Consider the following 19,570-nt stretch of genomic DNA (forward strand, 5'->3'; position numbering starts at 1 on the left):
GATTTTGGAATTGTGGCAGTTTTATAAATGTTTTTGAATATCGATTCCAGGATATTAGCCCATGCCTGCAGCTTTTTTTTTTTTAGGACAAAGTTTGACAGTCCGTCGGACCAGGGAGCCCGAGAGGAACTCAGTCTTTTAATAGTAAGATGTCCATGTGATCAAACGTCATGTGAGGCATATATCATCGTAATGTATTGTTCTCGCCTATAATAGTGGTTGCCGAGACGGCATACAATGTGGCAAAGTGATCAATCCATGCTTGTTCGCTGACCACATTCGTCATGAATGTGGGGGCAGCCTGAGATGTCACATTCCTAAGTAATTACCCGATTTGTTTGGTTGACTTGGATCATAGAGCCAGTAACATGGCTTCTCTATTTTCTTGTTTTCTATTAGCTTTCCATTCTTTTATTTCATTCCTACATTTTTTAGGAATTTTTATTTTACCAGGACGAGATATTAATGGTCTAAACTGGCGTCCCATTCCCATTTTGAGGGTCATGACGTAAAAGTCACTTGGATGCCTATGTGTAAAGATCCCTTTTCGGTTTTTTGTACGTGTCTGCATTAATCTTTATGGTGTCTGTGTATTCAGTGTCCAAAGATAGTGGATTTCCCAATGTAGACTTGATTTGATCAAATAGGTAACCAAGTGTTTGTGGAGACCATACAATTCTGTTTCTCCCATTATTCAATTGTACATTATACCGATAAATCTCTCGGTTTCTCCGAGGGGGCTTAATCCATGATATTAGCAATACATCGTGGTCACTATTTTTATTAGGCTCGATTTTAAATGTTAATATCTCATTTGCTGCATGCAAAGAGATAAAAGCATAATCAAGAATAGCTCTACAAGGCCCTCATTTCCATGTGGGGGCCGGGGGACAATCTCCCTTAATAGAGCCACTAAGCATCTTTAATGACCAAGAACTCATTAGTCGCATCCATTTGGCAGCTCGCCCGGAGAGGACTTGCCCTAATGTAGGGATGCATTTTCTGTTTAAATCTTCTGCAATGATAGTCAAAGGAGTCGGATCATCAAGTGCAATGAGGTCCATCATTTGGGCAACTAGAGCAATAAATGAATCGTCTTCACTGGCTTTGGGATTGCATTAGCTATTTACTATGGCAGTCTGAGGATAGAATGGAGAATCAGGATTTGAGGCAATTAATCTTACCAATTGGATTCTGGAGTGTGGTGAAGCCCACTGTCTGAACGATAGATCACCTTCTAGTCGGACAGCTGTGAGTAGGCCGACTGCTGGCTTCACACGAGACTGCTTAGTCGATTTTACCGATGTAAGTTCATGGTCAGGCCACAGAAGTGGTGTGGTCATCCATGTTTCTTCTAAGACATGCATTACTTACCATAAAAGCATTTCTGATGATTGTATCTGCTTAGATTCACATGCTGTGGATATAATCAGACATCCAGTGGTAACCGCAGAGTATAGCATCTTGTCTTTCGACAATCAGAATCATTGCGTATTCCAAATGGCCGTAGATGTACGCTGATGAGGATCTTCATCTTGGTGCTACAGATTTAGTCTTTTATTGAATTGCTGTAATGCTTTAGACAGCCATGTCCATTTTGTTTCTGGAATAGATTTTTCCTTAATGGTAACTTTCTGACCATCTTCCAAGTTCGAGATATTATAATTGATGCACAATGGTTGATATTGTGGCGGATTAACTTTTATTTTAGCGCTTTCACTCCTAAATCGGGGAGTCCCCTTTTCCCACTCGGTAGACTCCTGCCCTCTAACTCGGTCATAGCCATTACGGGTCATGTCTTGATGGCCACTATTAGCAAGAGATTGAGGTTTACCTTCTAGAATGAGACTCAACAGGTCAATTTATCTCTTGTTGACCATAGTAGATCTTTGACAATGAGTGAGGGAATGAGCAGATCAACTCTATTGTAATTCTTGCTTGATATGAAACTAACTGATTTAATATCTGCTAATGTGATCTTTTGTAGTTCTGATATGGAATTCAACACAGTAATAAGAGTTGATCTGTTAGAAAACAGATCTCTGTTAATTCTGTCAACCATTGTGGTAAGCCTGGCATTACTTCCTAATTTAGCATTACTCTGGATGTTAATGTAGGACTCATCATCTTTATTAATTTCATCCGTTATTCGGCTGCTCTTGTCATGTCGCTTGATTTTCAAGTTGGGATCTCTTGCTCCAATGTTTGAAAGTTAGGAAACACATTTTCTGCCTGGCTACGGGTATATTTAGTATTGTGATCTGTTAGTTGGGAATGATGTAGGCTTTCCATGATATAGTCAATTACTGGTAATGATGATCTTGAAGTGGACAAATCGAGTAGTTTATTATCGTCTTCCAGCGCTTGGTGGTCTACCAGCACTGGACGGGATGAGCTATCCTGGGACAAGAGAATTTGTGAGGGGATATCGTCACTTCATCTATCGCACTAGGTGCGTGGAGCTCAATTGCACCATTAATAGGGCTATCATTTTTGGGTTTAGCTTGGTTTCTGGATGTACCTTTGTTTTGAAGCACTATCTTTTCAACACATTTCTTAGCATTAGTCTGAGTGTTTATTTTGGGGACAGATTGATTTTTTGCTCTCTGAGCATTACTTGCTAAGTTTTCTTTTTATTTCTACGTCTTCGCATAATTGATTTGAATAATTCGTACATCGAGGATTGTAATTCCTCAGGAGATGGAGTCCTGCATCGCCTCACTCAGAATTAGCTCTGCATCCACCTCCACTTGGAAAGCGGTTGCTTCGCCAAAATCCTTGTCCCGGGATAGTACAGCCATCGCTGGAGTGTAATGTCTCTTCGATGGTTCGTTGGTCTGGACTTCCACAGTGCTGTTCAAAAATTTCACATCATTTGGTAGCTGCTCTCCAGGCTGTTGCCTGGCAATTTCTCTAGGAGCTTCACCATAAGCACCGAACCTGGTTGCAGCTAGCCAATCCACTTTCGCCAGAAGAAACTTTAAAATGTCAGTGTTTGAATCAGTCTGTCTCCCGATTTTCATATATTTTTAGAATTGAATACATGGTATTGTTAATTGCAGCAAAAGCAGTTTCAATCATTGATGGTTGTGGGGGAACAAAACCAAACGAGGGCCTGGGGGTTGGCCTTATGTATGAGGGGGCTGACAAATTTGAAGAGAAAGAAATATCTATGATATTTGCTGGTTCTGGTATTAAAATCGGCGAATTCAAGAGATTTGAGCCAGTTTTGGAAATCCGGCATGACTGTAAATGTGCAGCTGGACAAGGGGGCAGGCGACAAGACAATTTCTTTTACTGACCTAAATTCAGGTATAGGATTTCCCCAAGGTCACCTGGTTACCATTGGGTGTGGCAAGTTGGTTCTCTCTTTTTAACTACTTGAGAATAGAGCATCGGTCATTGGATGCCAACGATTTCATGAATTGCAACATTAGTTTTCTGAATTTGAACAGTAGGGATTACAGGATTGGTTTCCAGATTTTGATTAATGGGCGTTACAGCATTCAGCGTGGTATATATTTCTTGGTCTATGTTCATGGTTGTCAGAGTTAAACAGTCCAACACTTCTGCATCTGTGGGTTGGCCTTGAGGGTCATTTACACAAGACACAGGATCATTGCTTGAATTTTGCTCCATATTCAAGTCGACAAGGTTTTTGGTGCACATTCTGTGTTAGACAGTGTTATTTGATCTCTTGGTCATGTTGCAAAAGAGTCTAATATAATTCGTGCCCTTTTCAAGTCGGTGTTTTGGTCTCGCACCGTTAAATAGGGGGCACGGAGAACGACGATTGCACGATGGAACAGTCATTGGAGATTGATCATGGCTACTCATCTTTATCCGGTCCGCCTTCTCACTGGCAGATTGTAGGAAGTAATTTTAACAGAGGGATTTCGATTTACCTCGCACTGCAGGGTCAAATCGGAGCATGGGAATCACGTGGCTTGACTTCGCACGCGTTATTTGGGGCAATATTAGCTAGCAGCCTCGCAGCCCAGCCGGAAACGCGTGGGGTGGGCTAAGCACAGTCGAGTACCGAAAGCTGTACATTGTGCACCGCTGAAACGATGCAACAGCACTCGACTGGCAGTTCACATGTGCCTCCACGGGCGTGTGCTTGCCTGGTTTTGTAGAGACCAGAGTAATGAGGGGGCATGGCGTAGGACACGCTACAATGAAAATGGAATAAACAGAGTATTAGTAGTCTTCTGGAGTTAATACTGGTTACTTTAGTCATCTCTTGGATTAAGGGTGTACCAGATTTGCAAAGCAGAATAAACAAGTTCAGAAGTGTTGGGCCACGTTAGCAAGATCGCCAACAGTATCCACAGTGGGAACAGAACAGTCACTATAATACATGTTGCGATACTATAAATCAATTAGCAGACATTCCCTAATCGTGTGGAATCTGTAGACCAAGTTTTCTGTGTCACCCGAATAGAAAAGTCCTCATAAGAAACGCTGTCCACAGAAGACCACACAAGGAAGAGAAAGGCGCATAATGTAGCTGCAGAGTATGAAGAGAGCACATATTGGGTGATGGGGGGAGATCAGTTTGAAAAAGGTATGGGAGTTTAGTGCACCGGAAGAGAGGCGAGTTTGGGCGTTGTGGTGTGTGTGGCGGGAGGTGTATGCAGTACATGGTATGCAGGTTCGGGGGCGGGGTGAATCCTCCAATGGTAGGGATTCAAACTCTATTCATTTGTCAGTAAAAGGCATCTCTGAATTAAGGATCAGCAATACTATGGCAGCCGTATTGCAGAGAGGCCTAAAATAGAGTTTTACAAACCCCTACTACTAGAGCTAACAGCGCTAATGCCATATTAAACACGTCAACCCCAAACAAATTCCACACCCACTTTTAGACAGTTTAGAAAGATATATGTTAGATGTATTTCAAAAATCAAATTACAAAAAGAACCATATGCTGGACGAAATGTAATCTACATTTATGGACTTACAGGTGGAGTTTCCTTGCATCTGGATCACACATTTTGCATCCCGATTAGTTTCGCGTGAGTTGAACGGCCGCACTCTCACTGCTACTTTGACAGATGCGCCTGCCATCATGGACTAACTGGAGGCCTGAAGGGAAATTTAGAAAAGTAACTGCAAATAAAAATAAACATTTTAGGTCTCGATTATCTATGAGTTTAGTTAAATTGTGTAATGCTTTTTATTAACTTAAATCTAGCTATACACATTTTGTAATTCCCTAAATGTATGACCAGTGAACGCTGGCACATCGAACAATAGTCTGCATTTCATACAGTAAAGCCAAATATAAACAAAATAAATTTTCCCAAAAAATCCCAGGTTCCCGACAGACAGCCTATGACGTGGCTTGAGGTGCAGCTGACAGAAAGTGTCACAATGTCGGCATTGCCCTAGTTGGCAGATATGGAGCGGTGGATGTCTATTGTAGGGACAGGTGGAGGAGATGGTCACTAGAGTGGGGAATGTGCTCCATAGTTCGCCTATCCATCTCCGGGGCCCTCCCACTATAATAATGGCATTCGGTCTGAAAGGGTCCTGGGTAAGCTGTAGTACTCCTGTAAACTGACCACAAAGTGGATTTAGCGGTTTGTACGTGATTTCAATCCGGCACATACCCAAGTCAACACCTAGCATGTAATGCACAACTGAAATCCTTATTTATTTTTGTCTAAAAGTTCTTTATTCTGAACAATATACTGCTCATATCACGCCCCTCTCCTGAACACCCCCCCCCCCCCGACCACACTGAACCAGGAATCAGGCTGGTTTGCAAAGTTACAATATTTATGTATTTACCATTTAATCACACTATGTTTTTATGGGTATACAATAATCACCAATGGGGTGATGTAACAGTGAATAATCTTTTAAATACACAAGGAGTATAATGAGCAAAATAATTCAGCACAGAATTACTTGTGTGTGTGCAGATCAGATAGCACTGTGGTTAAAGGTTCCCCCTGCACACCCCTCAACCCCCCAATAGGCAATGTAAAGAGATAGAAGAGTGCAGGTATTCAGGAATGGCAGAATTCAAACAAAATAACAATCCCACTTTCCCCCAGCAAACACCAGAGAAAAACGGAATTGACCGTCAAGCTGTCTGAATGGCTTTTAAAGTTATCTTGAGAATGGATTGGGTAAAACACTAAATATGGACAAAATTGCTGAAATTGTATAAATTCTTATAGGAGCCACTTTGGATGGTTGCACACAAACACAAGCAATGATGTAATACCAAGAAACAATTTGAAATCTTAAAATTCAAGCCGGGAGCAATCAAAAGCCGTTTTACACATGTCAGAATTTCCCAAAAACGAAATTTGCGGCAAACTTTTCACTGCGCGATAATCGCGATAACAGGAAAACTGGATTTGGGATGCGGTTTTAGATGCGATTTAAAGCTGTGGCTGTTATCTTCAACCAGAAGTTGAAATTTTGGTTCTAGCACAAAAACTGAGGAAGTTATGGACGTTTTAGTGGAGGTTGTTTTTTCGAGAGCGGCACAAGAATGGAAAACGGGAATGCGCTTTCAAAATGACAAATGGAATTTCTAACACTAGAGGATGACTATGAACAAAACGAATCCCCACAAGAACACAGCCACTTGATCACTACGACTGCCTACCTGGGACTTGCCTTTTTTAGATGAGAAAAGTTCAGCGTAAAGATAGTTTTAGCAATGCTAGTACAGGAGGAAGATAGGAGGGATAGGATAGAGAGTTTAGACAATTCAAAAATACTTCTAACAATACGGGTTCTGAATACAAGATAGAATGGGTTTAAGATAGGGATTGGACTAAGCGAGGTACATATGCTAGTGACATAGTTCTATCTATGGATACTCACTAGATATGTTTTTAAACGGAACCGTCAGGATTCTGGTCTCAAGATTCTGGTCAGGGAATTGGATCTGGTTCTAAGGTAGACAGCTTGGCACACCGGATTGGATCTGCAATCAGCAAGGCGCTTGGTCACAGCACGGCACAGGATGGACTGGATCTGCCCTTCTTGGTTCTGATAATTATTTCAGCAGTACAGTGCAGCCTGGCTGTATTTTGATGCTCCCCTTAGGTCTGTGGGGTTCTGCAATTCGAGGCTTAGCTGAAAATGGTTCACCTATGCAATGGGTTTCTGCTTTGCCAAGTTTCTAGAGTCTGGAGCAAGGAAGATGGAGAGTTCTGCAACAGGGTGCTCCGCCAGCATCGGGATAGTGGACGTGGGTGAATCTGTCTTGAGTGGTGAGCTGTCTCTATTTATGCTATGATAAAGGGGTGTGTGGGCGATCCTAAGCTCGCCCCTTTGACAGCCGATTGGGTCAGTCTCTCCTCTCTGCCTTGATAGGAGAGAAACAGTGCGTCATTTTTAGGGCGTGATTTTATGAGGCTGAGGATAAACCCATAGCCCCTTGAACAAAATCTACTTTTGGCACCATACATATTTACACATGTGCAACCTCTTTAAGAGTCACATAGAGATTACATATTTTATATAGCAGCTATCCCTCCAAACCCCGTAGCCGTGGGATCTTGGCTCTGCTTTTCACAGAATTTTGGCCTTTTCATCAGGAACACAATGTCCAATTTATGAGCAAATTTCTACAAGTGTGCGCGTTTACCATAGGCATAAGTGTATAAAGTTTCATACTTCTAGCAGCAATACATTTGGTGTAAAATCACATTTTCTGCTGTTTCTTTCCAGAAAAGGTCACCCGATTTTGCCGCCTCTTGAAACGTGCAGCCAAAAATTACATTAACAATGCTGTTAAATATTTTGCACAATTTTACATACTAAGTTATCAGTCTTTTTAAAATGTGTCCTTGTTATGCAACAAATGGTTGTTTAGCTCCACCCCTTTGGTGTCTCCCTGGGATGCAGGAGCCATCCTGCTTTGTCATTTACGACTGACTTCGCATTTCCTGAGCAGCAGTTGTTCATTGTTCCCTTTTGCCTCTGTAGCCCAAGTTATTTCCAAACCCTGTATTTATCACGTTGGTGTGATTGCCTGCTGGAGAGGAAAAGGCCTCTGTGAGGAAACTTGTTATTGCAGTTGGTTGCTTTAGCCAGGCTTAAATGTATATATTAATTCTGTTGCATTTTTCCTTAGCTTAAAACAAACTTGTGATTTCAAAATAGCAGCTAGAATTCTCCTTCAAGATTTTAAACCATGGGATCAAACAATTACATCATAGGTTACTCTCAGTAACAGGCCTCTTAGATTGCAAACATTTGATTTCAGTTTATATACATGTTTAAAGTTTAATCAGGCAGGCTTCCGGCCAGCTGTCATCCCTGCAGTCCACTTGACATAATAATTGAATTATTATGGGTATTTTATTTTGAAATAGGATGCCTCTTCCGAGGGGCACTTGAATATAGAAAGCGCTGCTAGATAACCCTGGATTGTTCCAATCAGGAGCCCAAGATATGCCAAATGAAGTAGAAAATATAACACTGTAGGTGTATCGCTTTGAAAAGGGTCCACACATTCTTCTCCCTAAACCAGCTGCAGAACTTGTTCCAATGGCCCCGGAATAAGGATTCTGTTGCTGGCCTTCTGGCTGAAAGCAAAATCTCGATTAAGTCATCCGGGAGGTCCCAATCCCTGACAATTCACTTCAAACTAAACTGTAGCTGCAAGAATGACTTGCGCAGTTTGAATGTCACTACAAACCGATTAAGGTGAGACCGTTCCAATATAACTTTAGTGTCTTGGATATGGAATTAGAGTGATTGATTATAAGAGTCACACCGAGATGCAGACAATTCTTACCAATATATCACAAAGACAGCCATGAAGAAGGTGGCAAGAATAAGACACCACTGAAACCGGTCGGCAGATATGGTGAGACCGCAAAAAAGGTTCCGCTGCAGTCCGACAGAACATAAGGGGTCCACCTAGACACTAGTGTACAGACCACTCACATTAAGTCTTCACAGAAAATTAGTTTTAGCTCTTCACTTAGAGTGTTTTCGTTTAATAGGGATTTGCTGATCCTACAGTACTGGCCAATAAAGTAATCAATGCCACAATACTGTTCGACTACTATCCTATCCAACACTTAACTTTCTATATGAGTAAGGTATTAAACTGGTAATTCCTGTCTTGCATACGATTACGTATGTTACAAACCTGTACTGAAGTTGAAAGAAATAAGAAAAAATAATAATTTCCTTTTTCTTTATCCAATATTAGATAAGCGGCACACCTGCGCCGACTAGGGATAGCTTTATAGGTATGCAGGGTTAGATGGAATTTCCCCATCTCTTTTGTCTTCCTGTCCTTTATATAACTGGCAATAATACATCACTTAGTACCCATTACTTAGCACATTAACAAAGCTTTCGAGAGCTAAAACAGGACACAACCAGTTTTGTCTACCATCCTCTTTTGGCTTCCATAGAAATAACTCATAACCTTCAGCGCATTATAAAGGCTCAGATGAATTACAAAAAAAGGTATGCAGTACCTTCCGCTTTCGGGTTCCATAATAGTGCTAGGGCACAACCCACTCTGAACTACTCTTTAGCAACTTACCCCTCTCCTTCTTGTACATTCCCAATCCCTGTACCTCAGCCTCTCAGAAACCATGCATGAAGGCTGAGCATCTTGACATCTGGATGGAGAAACCGACCCTCCTCTCTTTGTGGAAGACATATTGGAGGGAAGATGGACATGTCCAGAAGGTCCGGGTACCACGCCCTCCTGGTTCAACCCGGGCAATTAGGATAATGGATTTCATGAACTTTCTCAATTGTCTCATTACGTGAGGAATGGTGGTGACTGGAGGAAACATGCACAGGAGTGAACACTCCCAGTCCAGAACAAAGCGTCCCCTAGAGCTCCTCTTGGAGGATATTCCCTGGAACAAAACGATTTGCACTTCCGGTTGACACTGGTTTGTGGACAGATCCACTTTAAGGGTTCCTCAAAGGGTGATAATCTCTTGAAGGACTTCCTGAGCTAGTTCCCATTCGTGGGAGACTGTGCTCTGCCTGCTCAGAGCGTCAGTCGCTGTGTTCTCCTCTCCAGCTAGTTGAACTGCTGATAGAGAGTCTCCTTCTAGAATTGCCCAGAACCAGACCTGCATTGCTTCACTGCACAGTGGTAGTGACCCTACGCCTCCTCTCTTGTTGAGGTAGTACATGGCCGCTGTGTTGTCGTCATTATCAGGATATTCTTTCCCCATACAGAGGGCAGAAAGGCTTTCAGCGCTAGTCTGATTGCCCTCAGCTCCAACAGGTTGATGTGTAGTTTGGACTCCGATGGAGACCAACGACCATGAATTGTCAGATTGTTAGCGTGGGCACCCCAAACCGTGAGTGAGGCGTCAGTCACTACTGTTATCTCTGGCCATGTTACCAAAAAGGTTCTCCTTTCAAAATGCTCTTCTCGCAGGCCCACAACAGAAGGTCCTGTGACACTGCTCGGAACCTGAAGGAGGTCTGACATCCTGCCTGAAAATTGGGACCATCAAGTCCTGAGGGCCCCTTGAAGGGATCTCATTCTCAGGCGGGCCTCTGGCACGAAGAAAACGCAAGATGCCGGGAGGCCGAGCAACCTCAAAAAAAGAAAAACGAAGGCTGGAAGACACTGGGCACTCTGGAATTTGGTGACCATCTGCAGAATGTCTTGAGCCCTCACCTCGGGTGGTAAGGCTTTCCCTCTGCCTCCCTCCCCCCCCCCCCCCCCCCCCCCCCAAGGATGCATCCAGGACAGCTCCAATAAACTGGAGTCTCGCAGATGGTATCCAGCAAAAGGTGGACTGGCCTTTGGAAGAATCAGGAGCTTGAACAGCAGGCCAGTGTCTGTAGAGTGCCAGTGCGGGTGGGGCAGAGTCACTTGCATGCTAGATTAAAACTAAACAGGCGCCCTTGGCGTTTGGGGGCGCAAAGGCTCGGCAGCCTGATCCCCCAAAGATCAGCACTCCTACCTGCTGTTCTCCCATAGATCCTGCTGCCCTAACCTACCTGCAGCAACCCCCCCAGCTGACCCCACGACCTTGCAGCTCCTGTTCCTACTGCATCTACTCAGCTGCCTGAGGTCCCCTGCTCCTCCTCTTCAGGACCTCACCTCTCTACTATGGATTGTACTGCTCGCACCTAACAACCCTTGGACACTCTGCTGCTGTTCTCCCAAAGATCCTGCTGCCCTAACCACTGTTGAACGCTCCGCTGCTACAAACTCTCACTCCCCCACTCAGTCACTCTCCACACTGTCTGGTGCCCCCACTCCTCCTCTTCAGGGCCCACCCTCTCCCTAGGATCCTGCTGCTCTCACCTTTCTGCCCTAGACGCTCTGCTGCCGCTCTCCCAAGGATCCTCACTCACTCAACTCTCCGGGGCCACCACTCCTCCCCTTCAGGGCCTCACACCCTCCCAAGGAACACTCACTTACCGTCTGTGAAGCTCTGCTGCTGAGGTTACCAAATCCTCCTTCTCAGGGTCTCATCCATCTCATCCTTTTGCCTCATACTCTCCTCACCTCCGCGCTACTTGCCCTCTTTCCAACCTGCAGACGCCCTGCTGCTGAGGCACTCACCCCTCCTCTAAAGCGCATCATCCTTCCCGCCCTGTTCACCTAAGGCTCTAGGTCCCTAGGCTCCTCAGATCCTGCTCCGGACCCTGATCTCTACTCCGTCTACGATCACTTTACTGCGGAAGACACCCATCCCGTACTTAAATCCCCTCCTTGTCATGAGCTCTGCCCGTCTCTCCCCTCCTCGCTCTCCTTTCTGTCCCATCCCCTCTTCCTTCCCCCCCCTCCTTTTTCTCTCCCTCCCTCTTATCCTCATGCCCACCCCCATGACTTACCCCTCCCTGCCCACCCCTTTCTTCTCACACTATCCCTCCTCGTCCCAACCTTATCCACCTCCCCACTGCCAAACCCTCCATCATCATTAACATTGCCCTTTGGAATGCCCGATCCATCTGCAATAAGGCCGCTGCGGCTCTCGACTTTTTCTTCCGACTCAACCTCCACTTCATCTGCATCACCTAAACTTGGATCCCCCCCTTCAATTCTACTGTTCCCGCTCATCTCTCCACCCCCTCTTCCTCCTTCACTCATGTCTCACGCCCCTCTGGCCGCAGAGGCGGCATTGGTCTCATTTTCCAACCTAAATGTCTTTCTTCAACCCTTATCCAACCTCTGCCTACCTTCTCCTTCGAATTTCTTTTCAAATCCTTCCCTTACCCTCATGCAGTCTCCTTTTTAATTATTTACAGGCCTCCTGGTCCCCTCTCTTCCTTCTAGGAGGACCTGGATCACCTCCTCTCCCTCATCTCTCCCTCCCCTACTCCTCTCGGTCCTTGGCGATTTCAACCTTCCCCTCTCCATCTCCTCTCAATCTTCCCCTCTTCTCTCTATTCTCGATTCCAATCTCCTCTCTCCTCCCCATACCAACTCCTCTGGCTCCACTCTCGATCTCATCTTTCTCTCATCTTACCCCTCATCACCAGTTTCTTCTCTTCCCAACTATCTCTCTGACCATACCTTACTCTCCTTCACCCCTTACCCCCTCCTCCTTGTCCTCCCCCCCTCGCTCCCACCTCCTTCTCCCGTCGCGACCTCCGCAATTTCAACCCTTTTCTCTTCCTCAACTACTGCTCTTCCTCCCTCTCGGCTGATGACGCCCTCTCCACTCTGTCCTCAATATCCACCAGTCTCGACCAACTCTATCCTCTTACTTCCTTACATGCTTCTCACAAACCTTCCCAACCATGGCTTTCCCCTCACCTTCTGTCCATGCGTCGTCGCCTCGAACGGCGTTGGCTTAAATCCCCTTCTTTGACTAACCAATCCTCCCATTTCTCATACCAGTCTGACTTGTCTCAAATCTGCCAAGCGCTCCTACTACTCTAACCACCTCCACTCACAAGCTTCTCACCCCTGCTGCACTTTCCAGACCCTCTCCCGCCTTCTTTCCCCTCCTACTACTGATCACTCTACCAACTCGCCCCCTCCGACTTTGCCAACTTCTTCTCATCCAAAATTCTCTCTCTACGTCAAAACATCCTCATCTCCCCTTCCTACTCCCCCTCCTACCTCCCCCACATCTGCTAGCATGTCTAACTTCTCTCCCATCACCCCATCCTGTGTCTCCCTCCTTCTGTCCAAAACTCAACCTACTGCTGCCCCATCTGATCCCCCTTCCCACCTCACTTATTCCTAAAATCTACCCCCTCCTCGTTCCCTACCCAACTTTCTTCAACATTTGTCTCTCCTCTGCCACCTTTCCTTCAGCTTTCAAACACGCCACCATCATTCCTTTCCTGAAGAAACCTTCTGCTAACCCTCTTCTTGCTTCCAACTTCCGACCTATCTTGCTTCTCCACTTCATCAGTAAGCTCCTCGAGCGCCTAGCCTACTCTCATTTTTTGTATCCACTCACTCTCTCCTCCCTACTTCTCAATCTGGTTTCCGCCCTTAACACTCCACTAAGACTGCCCTCACCTACGTACTCCATTCTCTCCTCTCTGCTCGCTACGCTAAGCAATCCTCTATTCTCATCCTCCTCTACCTGTCTGCAGCCTTTGATACAGTAGATCACCCCTTACTACTCTGTCCTCCTTTGACTTCAAAGGCTTGGTCTTCTCCTGGCTCTCCCCTTACCTCTCTCCAGTACTTTTGCTGTCTCCTGGGGCGGCAGCACTTCCTCCAACTTCTCCTTGGACTATGGCATCCCCCAGGGCTCTGTTCTAGGTCCTTTTCTTTTCTCTCTTTACACCTCCCTTCTTGCCCCCGTTCTCTCCTCTTTCGGCATTTCTCACCATGTCTACGTGGATGACACCAAACTCTTTCTCTCCTCCTCTTTCACTCCCGACCTCCACCACACTACCTTCCTGCCTTACGGCCATCAAAAACTGAATGTCATCACATTATCTTTCCCTCAACACTGACAAAATGGAACTCCTTTTCTTTCCTCCTAACACGCTTTCCCCTAACCTCCCTCCATTCATGCACTTTCCCCCTTCCAATCTCTCCATCGCCACCCATGCTCGCAACCTTGGTCTCCACATTGACTCTTCCCTCTCCTTCTCTAACCACATCTCTCTCACCTCTCGTGCCTGTCGGCACCATCTCTTCAACATCTGTAAGATCTGCTCCTCCCTCGCCTTCCACACTACCAAACTCTTAATCTCCTCCCTTATCTTCTCCCGCCTCTTCTACTGCTCTTCTCTCCTCTTTGGACTTTCATCTAGCCCCCCTAAAATCCATCTACCACTCATCTACCACTCCTCTAGCCATACTCTTTCTCCTCAGTCCCCATGATGCTATCTCCACCTCACTCTCTTAGCTTCGCTGGCTCCCCTTCTCACAACAAAAATTTCAATTCCACGGTCTATTCTTCAAATCCCTACATGAACTCACCCCACCCTATGTCTCTCCTCTCCTCTCATTTTACACTCCCTCCCGCTCACTCCGCTTTGTTGCCCTCTTCTTACTCACTGTACCCCTTGCGCCACCTCACACTTCCGTTCCTTTCAGCTCTTGCCCCCTCCCTACATTGGAACGCCTTACCTCTTTCTATCCGCTCCATTCCCACCTACTCATCCTTGCGGACCTCCTTGAAAGTCCTGCTTCTCCACTTCCCCCTGACTTTCCTTCCCTACCTTCTTCCCTCTCCTACTCCACTGTTCCCTTCCCATCTCCATTCCCTCTCTTCCCCTTCTCCTCGCACCCATTGGTCTCAATTGTTATTTGTAACCTCCTACACACACCATCTCCTCCCTTCCTTCTCCACGAAATCTCCTGCAACAGGAATGGATCTGGAACATTTAGCAAATGGTTTCCCGGTGGATGATCTGGAGATCTGTGTATAAAGGGGAGGCAGTAACCTTGAGCTACCCTTTCCAGTGCCCATGCATTCTAAATGATACCTCGCCATTCTTTCAGATGCTGTGATAGTCTGTCTCCAACCGGAGTGTCATGAGGCAAGACCTCAGAGTCGTTTTGAGGCGGCTGAAACAGCAGCTGATGGTAAAGACGCTGCTGCTTGTGCAGGCTTTGCACCTTCTCCCAGACCACCACGAGGGAACCTTCTCTGTCCTCTTTCACTAGCCTGTCCTCTCGCTCTTCCAACTGAGGAGTAGTAGCGAAAAGACCAACCCCTCCAAGATGATCCGCTGGGGTGAAAAGGCTGTGGCTGCCGGACTGACACTAAAGGACCTGGCTGCCGCCCTTGAGGTTTGCAGCTTTTCAAGGCTTTCGTCAGCCTTATTTCCAAATAAATGGGTGCCATAAAAGGACAGGTTGTGTCTGAATTGTACATCAGTTGCAAATCCAGACTTCCTCAACAACGCAAATCTGCATATGACAGTGCTTGCCGCATTGGCCCTTTTGACATGGTCAGCAGTGACCAGACCGGATTGCAGAAACTCACACATGGCCTCCTTGCCATCCCTTATCAGGTTCATGAAGCAGTCTCTTTCCTCATCCTGAGGGATGCGATGACCCACCATCGCTATGCAGTCCCACAGGGCGAATGTAAACTTTGCACGGGCACATGTGGAATTAGTAGACTTTAGAGCCATTGCTGCTTGCAGAAAATACTTGCCCAGGAATCAATGCATGTGTCATCACTATCAGGGGGGATGGTTGGGTTCGCAGCTTGCTTGGAGGCAGATGTAGCTGCTTGTACAACTAGGCTTTCCAGAGTTGGATGTATTGATAGGTAGCCAGGGTTGCTACTGGATGGCCTATATTTTCTTGTCAGATTTGTCTTTACTGCTGGGCTGGACTCTGGAGCCTCCCAGTTTGCTGCAACCCTTTCTTGCACTGCCACATGGAATGTTAATATAGGGTCATATTGAGGACTTTTGTCCATATGTCAGTAAAGTCATCTTGTTCAAAAACAGGTGCTGGTCTACTCCATCCCAGGAATTCCACTGCCCTGGACATTAAGCTTATGTAAGATACATCTGCATGATCATTCGGGTATGGTTTCCCAAAATCTAGTTATGGGGAGTTATCTAACCCACTAGCTGATTGTAGGGTGTCATGCAGTTCTCCAACCCTGGTCTCTTCTGAAATTAAACATTCAGGTATGTTAATATTTTTTGGAATACTTAGGAGTATCCAATTGGAGACCACATGGAGGGGTAAGAAAAACACAGGTTTGGCAGAAAAAGTCACAAAACCACAGTGCTTGTATAAATAAATATTAACAGTGCACATAGGCTGCAGGTGCCTGAGAGGTGTGGGAGTACTGCCAAGTACAACCCACTGTTGTGGAAACAATTAGAGCACGGGCAATTCTCAGTCGCACTGCGCCCAAGAGTGCAATATAGGCATGTGTTGCAAGTAATTGAAGAGAGATGTGGTTATAAGTCCAATGGATTTATTTGCAAAGTAGCCTGACACGTGTTTCGAGTCTAAACCGACTCTTCAAACGAGGCTGTAAATGGGAGATGGGACCTAAGATAAATTGAATGAAGGACAGTGCCAGAAAAATCTCACGGCTTTGCAATTTGCTGTAATTTCAGCAGGAAAAGCCAAATTGATGTGAAAAGAAGCTGCTTCCTTTCACATCTGAAATTGCGAAGCCATGAGAGAGTTTTCGGGCACTGTCCTTCATTCAATTTATCTTAGGTCCCATCTCCCATTTACAGCGTTGGATGAAGAGTCGGTTTAGAGTCGAAACATGCGTCAGGCTACTTTGCAAATAAATCCATCGGACTTATAACCACATCTCTCTTCAATTACTTGCAACACATGCCTATATTGCACTCTTGGGCGCAGTGCGACTGAGAATTCCACATGCTGGGGTATCATCTGAGGTTTCATAGCCCTCATATATGGATGTTAAGAATCTAAATAAATCCTTTTTAGGTAAAGATTTAAAAACCTTTTCCTGGCTTTTTTGTGCTAAAGGTGTCGAAGAATTTACAATCGGCGTCAATGTTTTATGTGTCGAGTCTACGTCCGTGGCGTCTACAGCTTGACTTTGTGATTATGACCCGGGCTCGAGGACGCGCAGGGTTTTGCCTTGGCATAATGCTAGTCAACGACCGTAGCATGGCCATTTTTCTTATGCTTCGAGGAGATTGGGCCTGATCCTCGAAGATTTTGCACATCTTCCTAAAGAGTTCCCACTCCTCTTTGGAGGAAGATTTAGTCGGGCAGACTACGCTCCTTTCTGAGGAAGAAAGGGATCTGCGCCTTCTCTTTGATTTTTTCACCAACGGCGAGGAGTGTCTGCTCCGCGAGTGGGACCGTTTTTTGGATCATTTCTTGTGAGACGAAGAATCACTCGACTTGTGGGATGACCCACATTTAGGTGGAGTAGACAGACTGGGATTTGGGGGCAATCCGATCCACTGACAGTTTAGCTTTGTGCTCTTTCAAGGCCTTACCTGTCAGACATCTGTGAATGATTCCTATCGGGTGTCACACCAGACCAGGACCTTTGCCCTCAGCCTTAGATGTAACGCGCAATTAGAATGCTTTTTCTTTATTTTCTACAAATTCGAATTGAGCCGATACCAACCTGTCTCAATTCCTTTTACAAATACCCCGGGTCACAATGGACCATTAACGAGGCCGGTTGGTGGGAATACAATATTTATTTTAAATCAAAGAAAATCACTCAATTTTTATATTGGGCAGCAATCACCAATGGGGTGACAATTACAATCAAAACCACTGAAATACACTCGAGGGACCTTCTACCAGAACCTATCCAAAGCACAAGTGAATAGGAGCACTTTTTCAATTAGGATAGATAACACCCGAGTTAAGGTTTCCCCCTGCAATGTTCCCTCAACCCACAATTAATCAGAGTGGATAGAAAGAAGCAGCAAGGAGTCAGGGATATTATGCAGCAAACTAAATCAAAATCCAACCTTCCCTCACAAACACTTTGCAATGCCTAAAACGACACTCAGATTTTGACAAATAATTGTATGTATAAGTAATAATGTACATATGTTTGATCACAGTCTCAGGGACGTTATATCACTTGCAACTATAATGTAAGGTATCACAAAAAGGCATACAGTTCAAAAACAACTTGAAATGAAAAAACAGTGCAGCCAAATTTACATGTTTAAAAGTTGCAATTTACACATTTGCAGTTTTAAATGTCAAAACTTTTTTTTTAAACTGATGAAAAGAACAAGTTACTTCTTACCTTGTAACGTTCTTTCGATGGGATGTTCCTCCGACGTATTCCTTATCTTAGATATCTCCTTCCAGCTTTGCTGGCCTCGGAAAATGTTTCTCTAGAGGGCGCTGCGCGTCGACGTCCGCTGAGTCGGTATCCCTCGACAGCCGCCGTATCGACGTCATCCTGCCTATAAAGGCCGCGCGCAGCGTCCATTGCTCAGTTCCGTTTTGTAGCCCACAATTTTTCTTTCTGGACTAGACTAATCACCCTGAAGGAGCGTAAGCTGCAACAACAAGGGAAGTAGTACTGCGGGGATGGATGGGAGGGTCGATAAGGAATACGTCGGAGGAACATCCCATCGAAAGAACGTTACAAGGTAAGAAGTAACTTGTTCTTCGAAGGGATTGTGTCCTCCGACGTATTCCTCATCTTAGATAGGCTCCCATAGCAGTATTCTGTTATTGGAGGTGGGAGTACTGACTTCATGCTTCCTTTTATTGATGAATAGAGTGCAATACTGCCCTTCCAAACCTAGTCTCTTGACTGGAGGAGGAATCCAAGTTGTAAAATCGTGTAAAGGTACGGACGGACGACCATGTGGCAGCCGCACATATTTCTTTAACCGGCACTCCTCTTTTGAGGGCCGATGAAGCTGCAATACCTCTGGTCGAATGAGCCCTAAGATTTTGAGGGGGCTCTTTTCCTGCCAGTTTATAACATTCCAAAATGGCTAGAATGATCCATCTGGAAATGGTCTGCTTAGTTATCGGTAACCCCAGCTTGTGACCTGCGTAGCCTACAAACAGCTGGTCTGCTTGTCTTATCCTAGCCAGTCTACTGATGTAAAAACTTAAAGCCCTTCTTGGGTCCAGCCTGTGTAACCTCTCTTCCTCTTTCCCCGGATGAGGAGGAGGATAGAAAGATGGCAGGGTAATCTTCTGAGTGAATTGAAAGGGGTAACCATCTACACAGGCTGCGCTTGTAACCTGGTGTATACTCACTGAATGTGATAAGTTTAAGCGGGATGGATGAGGAGTATTCACAAAAAGGCACAACTGGTTTGTGGTTCAATACATTTTTAGTGCAAAAAGCACAGCTTTTTTATCATTCACGTAAATAATAGTGCATGCTGATTTAATGTTTCAGAAAAACAAATAGAAAATTCTTGGTACACATGGATACACATTTCATGTGAGGTCCTTGGTACTGAGACCAGATGAATACCAGGCCGTGCCTAAGACGAAGTGCCAAAATATACAAAAAATGCCAACCAATACCAAGAAATGTAGAAGATACCAAACAAATGCCAAGAAATACAGAAAATGCCACAAAAAATGCCAACACGTGTTTCAACCTATGAGGTCGAAGCAGAAAAGGTTCTAAAAGTAAAGTCAATTGTGTCCAAGGCCAGTTTATGTTGGATAGAGGTGTATAAGGATGTCACATCCAAGGTCACTAAA

The 19,570-nt window shown here is 45.1% G+C and overlaps 1 protein-coding gene across 2 annotated transcripts in view; it reads right to left on the minus strand.

The window, feature by feature from the left end:
• Nucleotides 1-19,570, minus strand: part of KIF1C (kinesin family member 1C) — a 1,865,342-nt gene that overhangs the window by 1,657,273 nt on the left and 188,499 nt on the right. Inside the window, exon 3 of one of the 2 annotated variants that reach the window (XM_069643618.1) lies at nt 4,965-5,088. In XM_069643618.1, the coding sequence (XP_069499719.1) occupies nt 4,965-5,073 (109 nt within the window). In that variant the 5' untranslated portion in view covers nt 5,074-5,088. Of the gene's footprint in view, nt 1-4,964; nt 5,113-19,570 lie in introns of both variants that reach the window. The other variant, XM_069643608.1, reaches the window with a different exon arrangement.

This window comes from Ambystoma mexicanum, chromosome 1p (genome assembly GCF_040938575.1).
Source record: "Ambystoma mexicanum isolate Mex_15411 chromosome 1p, UKY_AmexF1_1, whole genome shotgun sequence".
NCBI lineage: Eukaryota > Metazoa > Chordata > Amphibia > Caudata > Ambystomatidae > Ambystoma > Ambystoma mexicanum.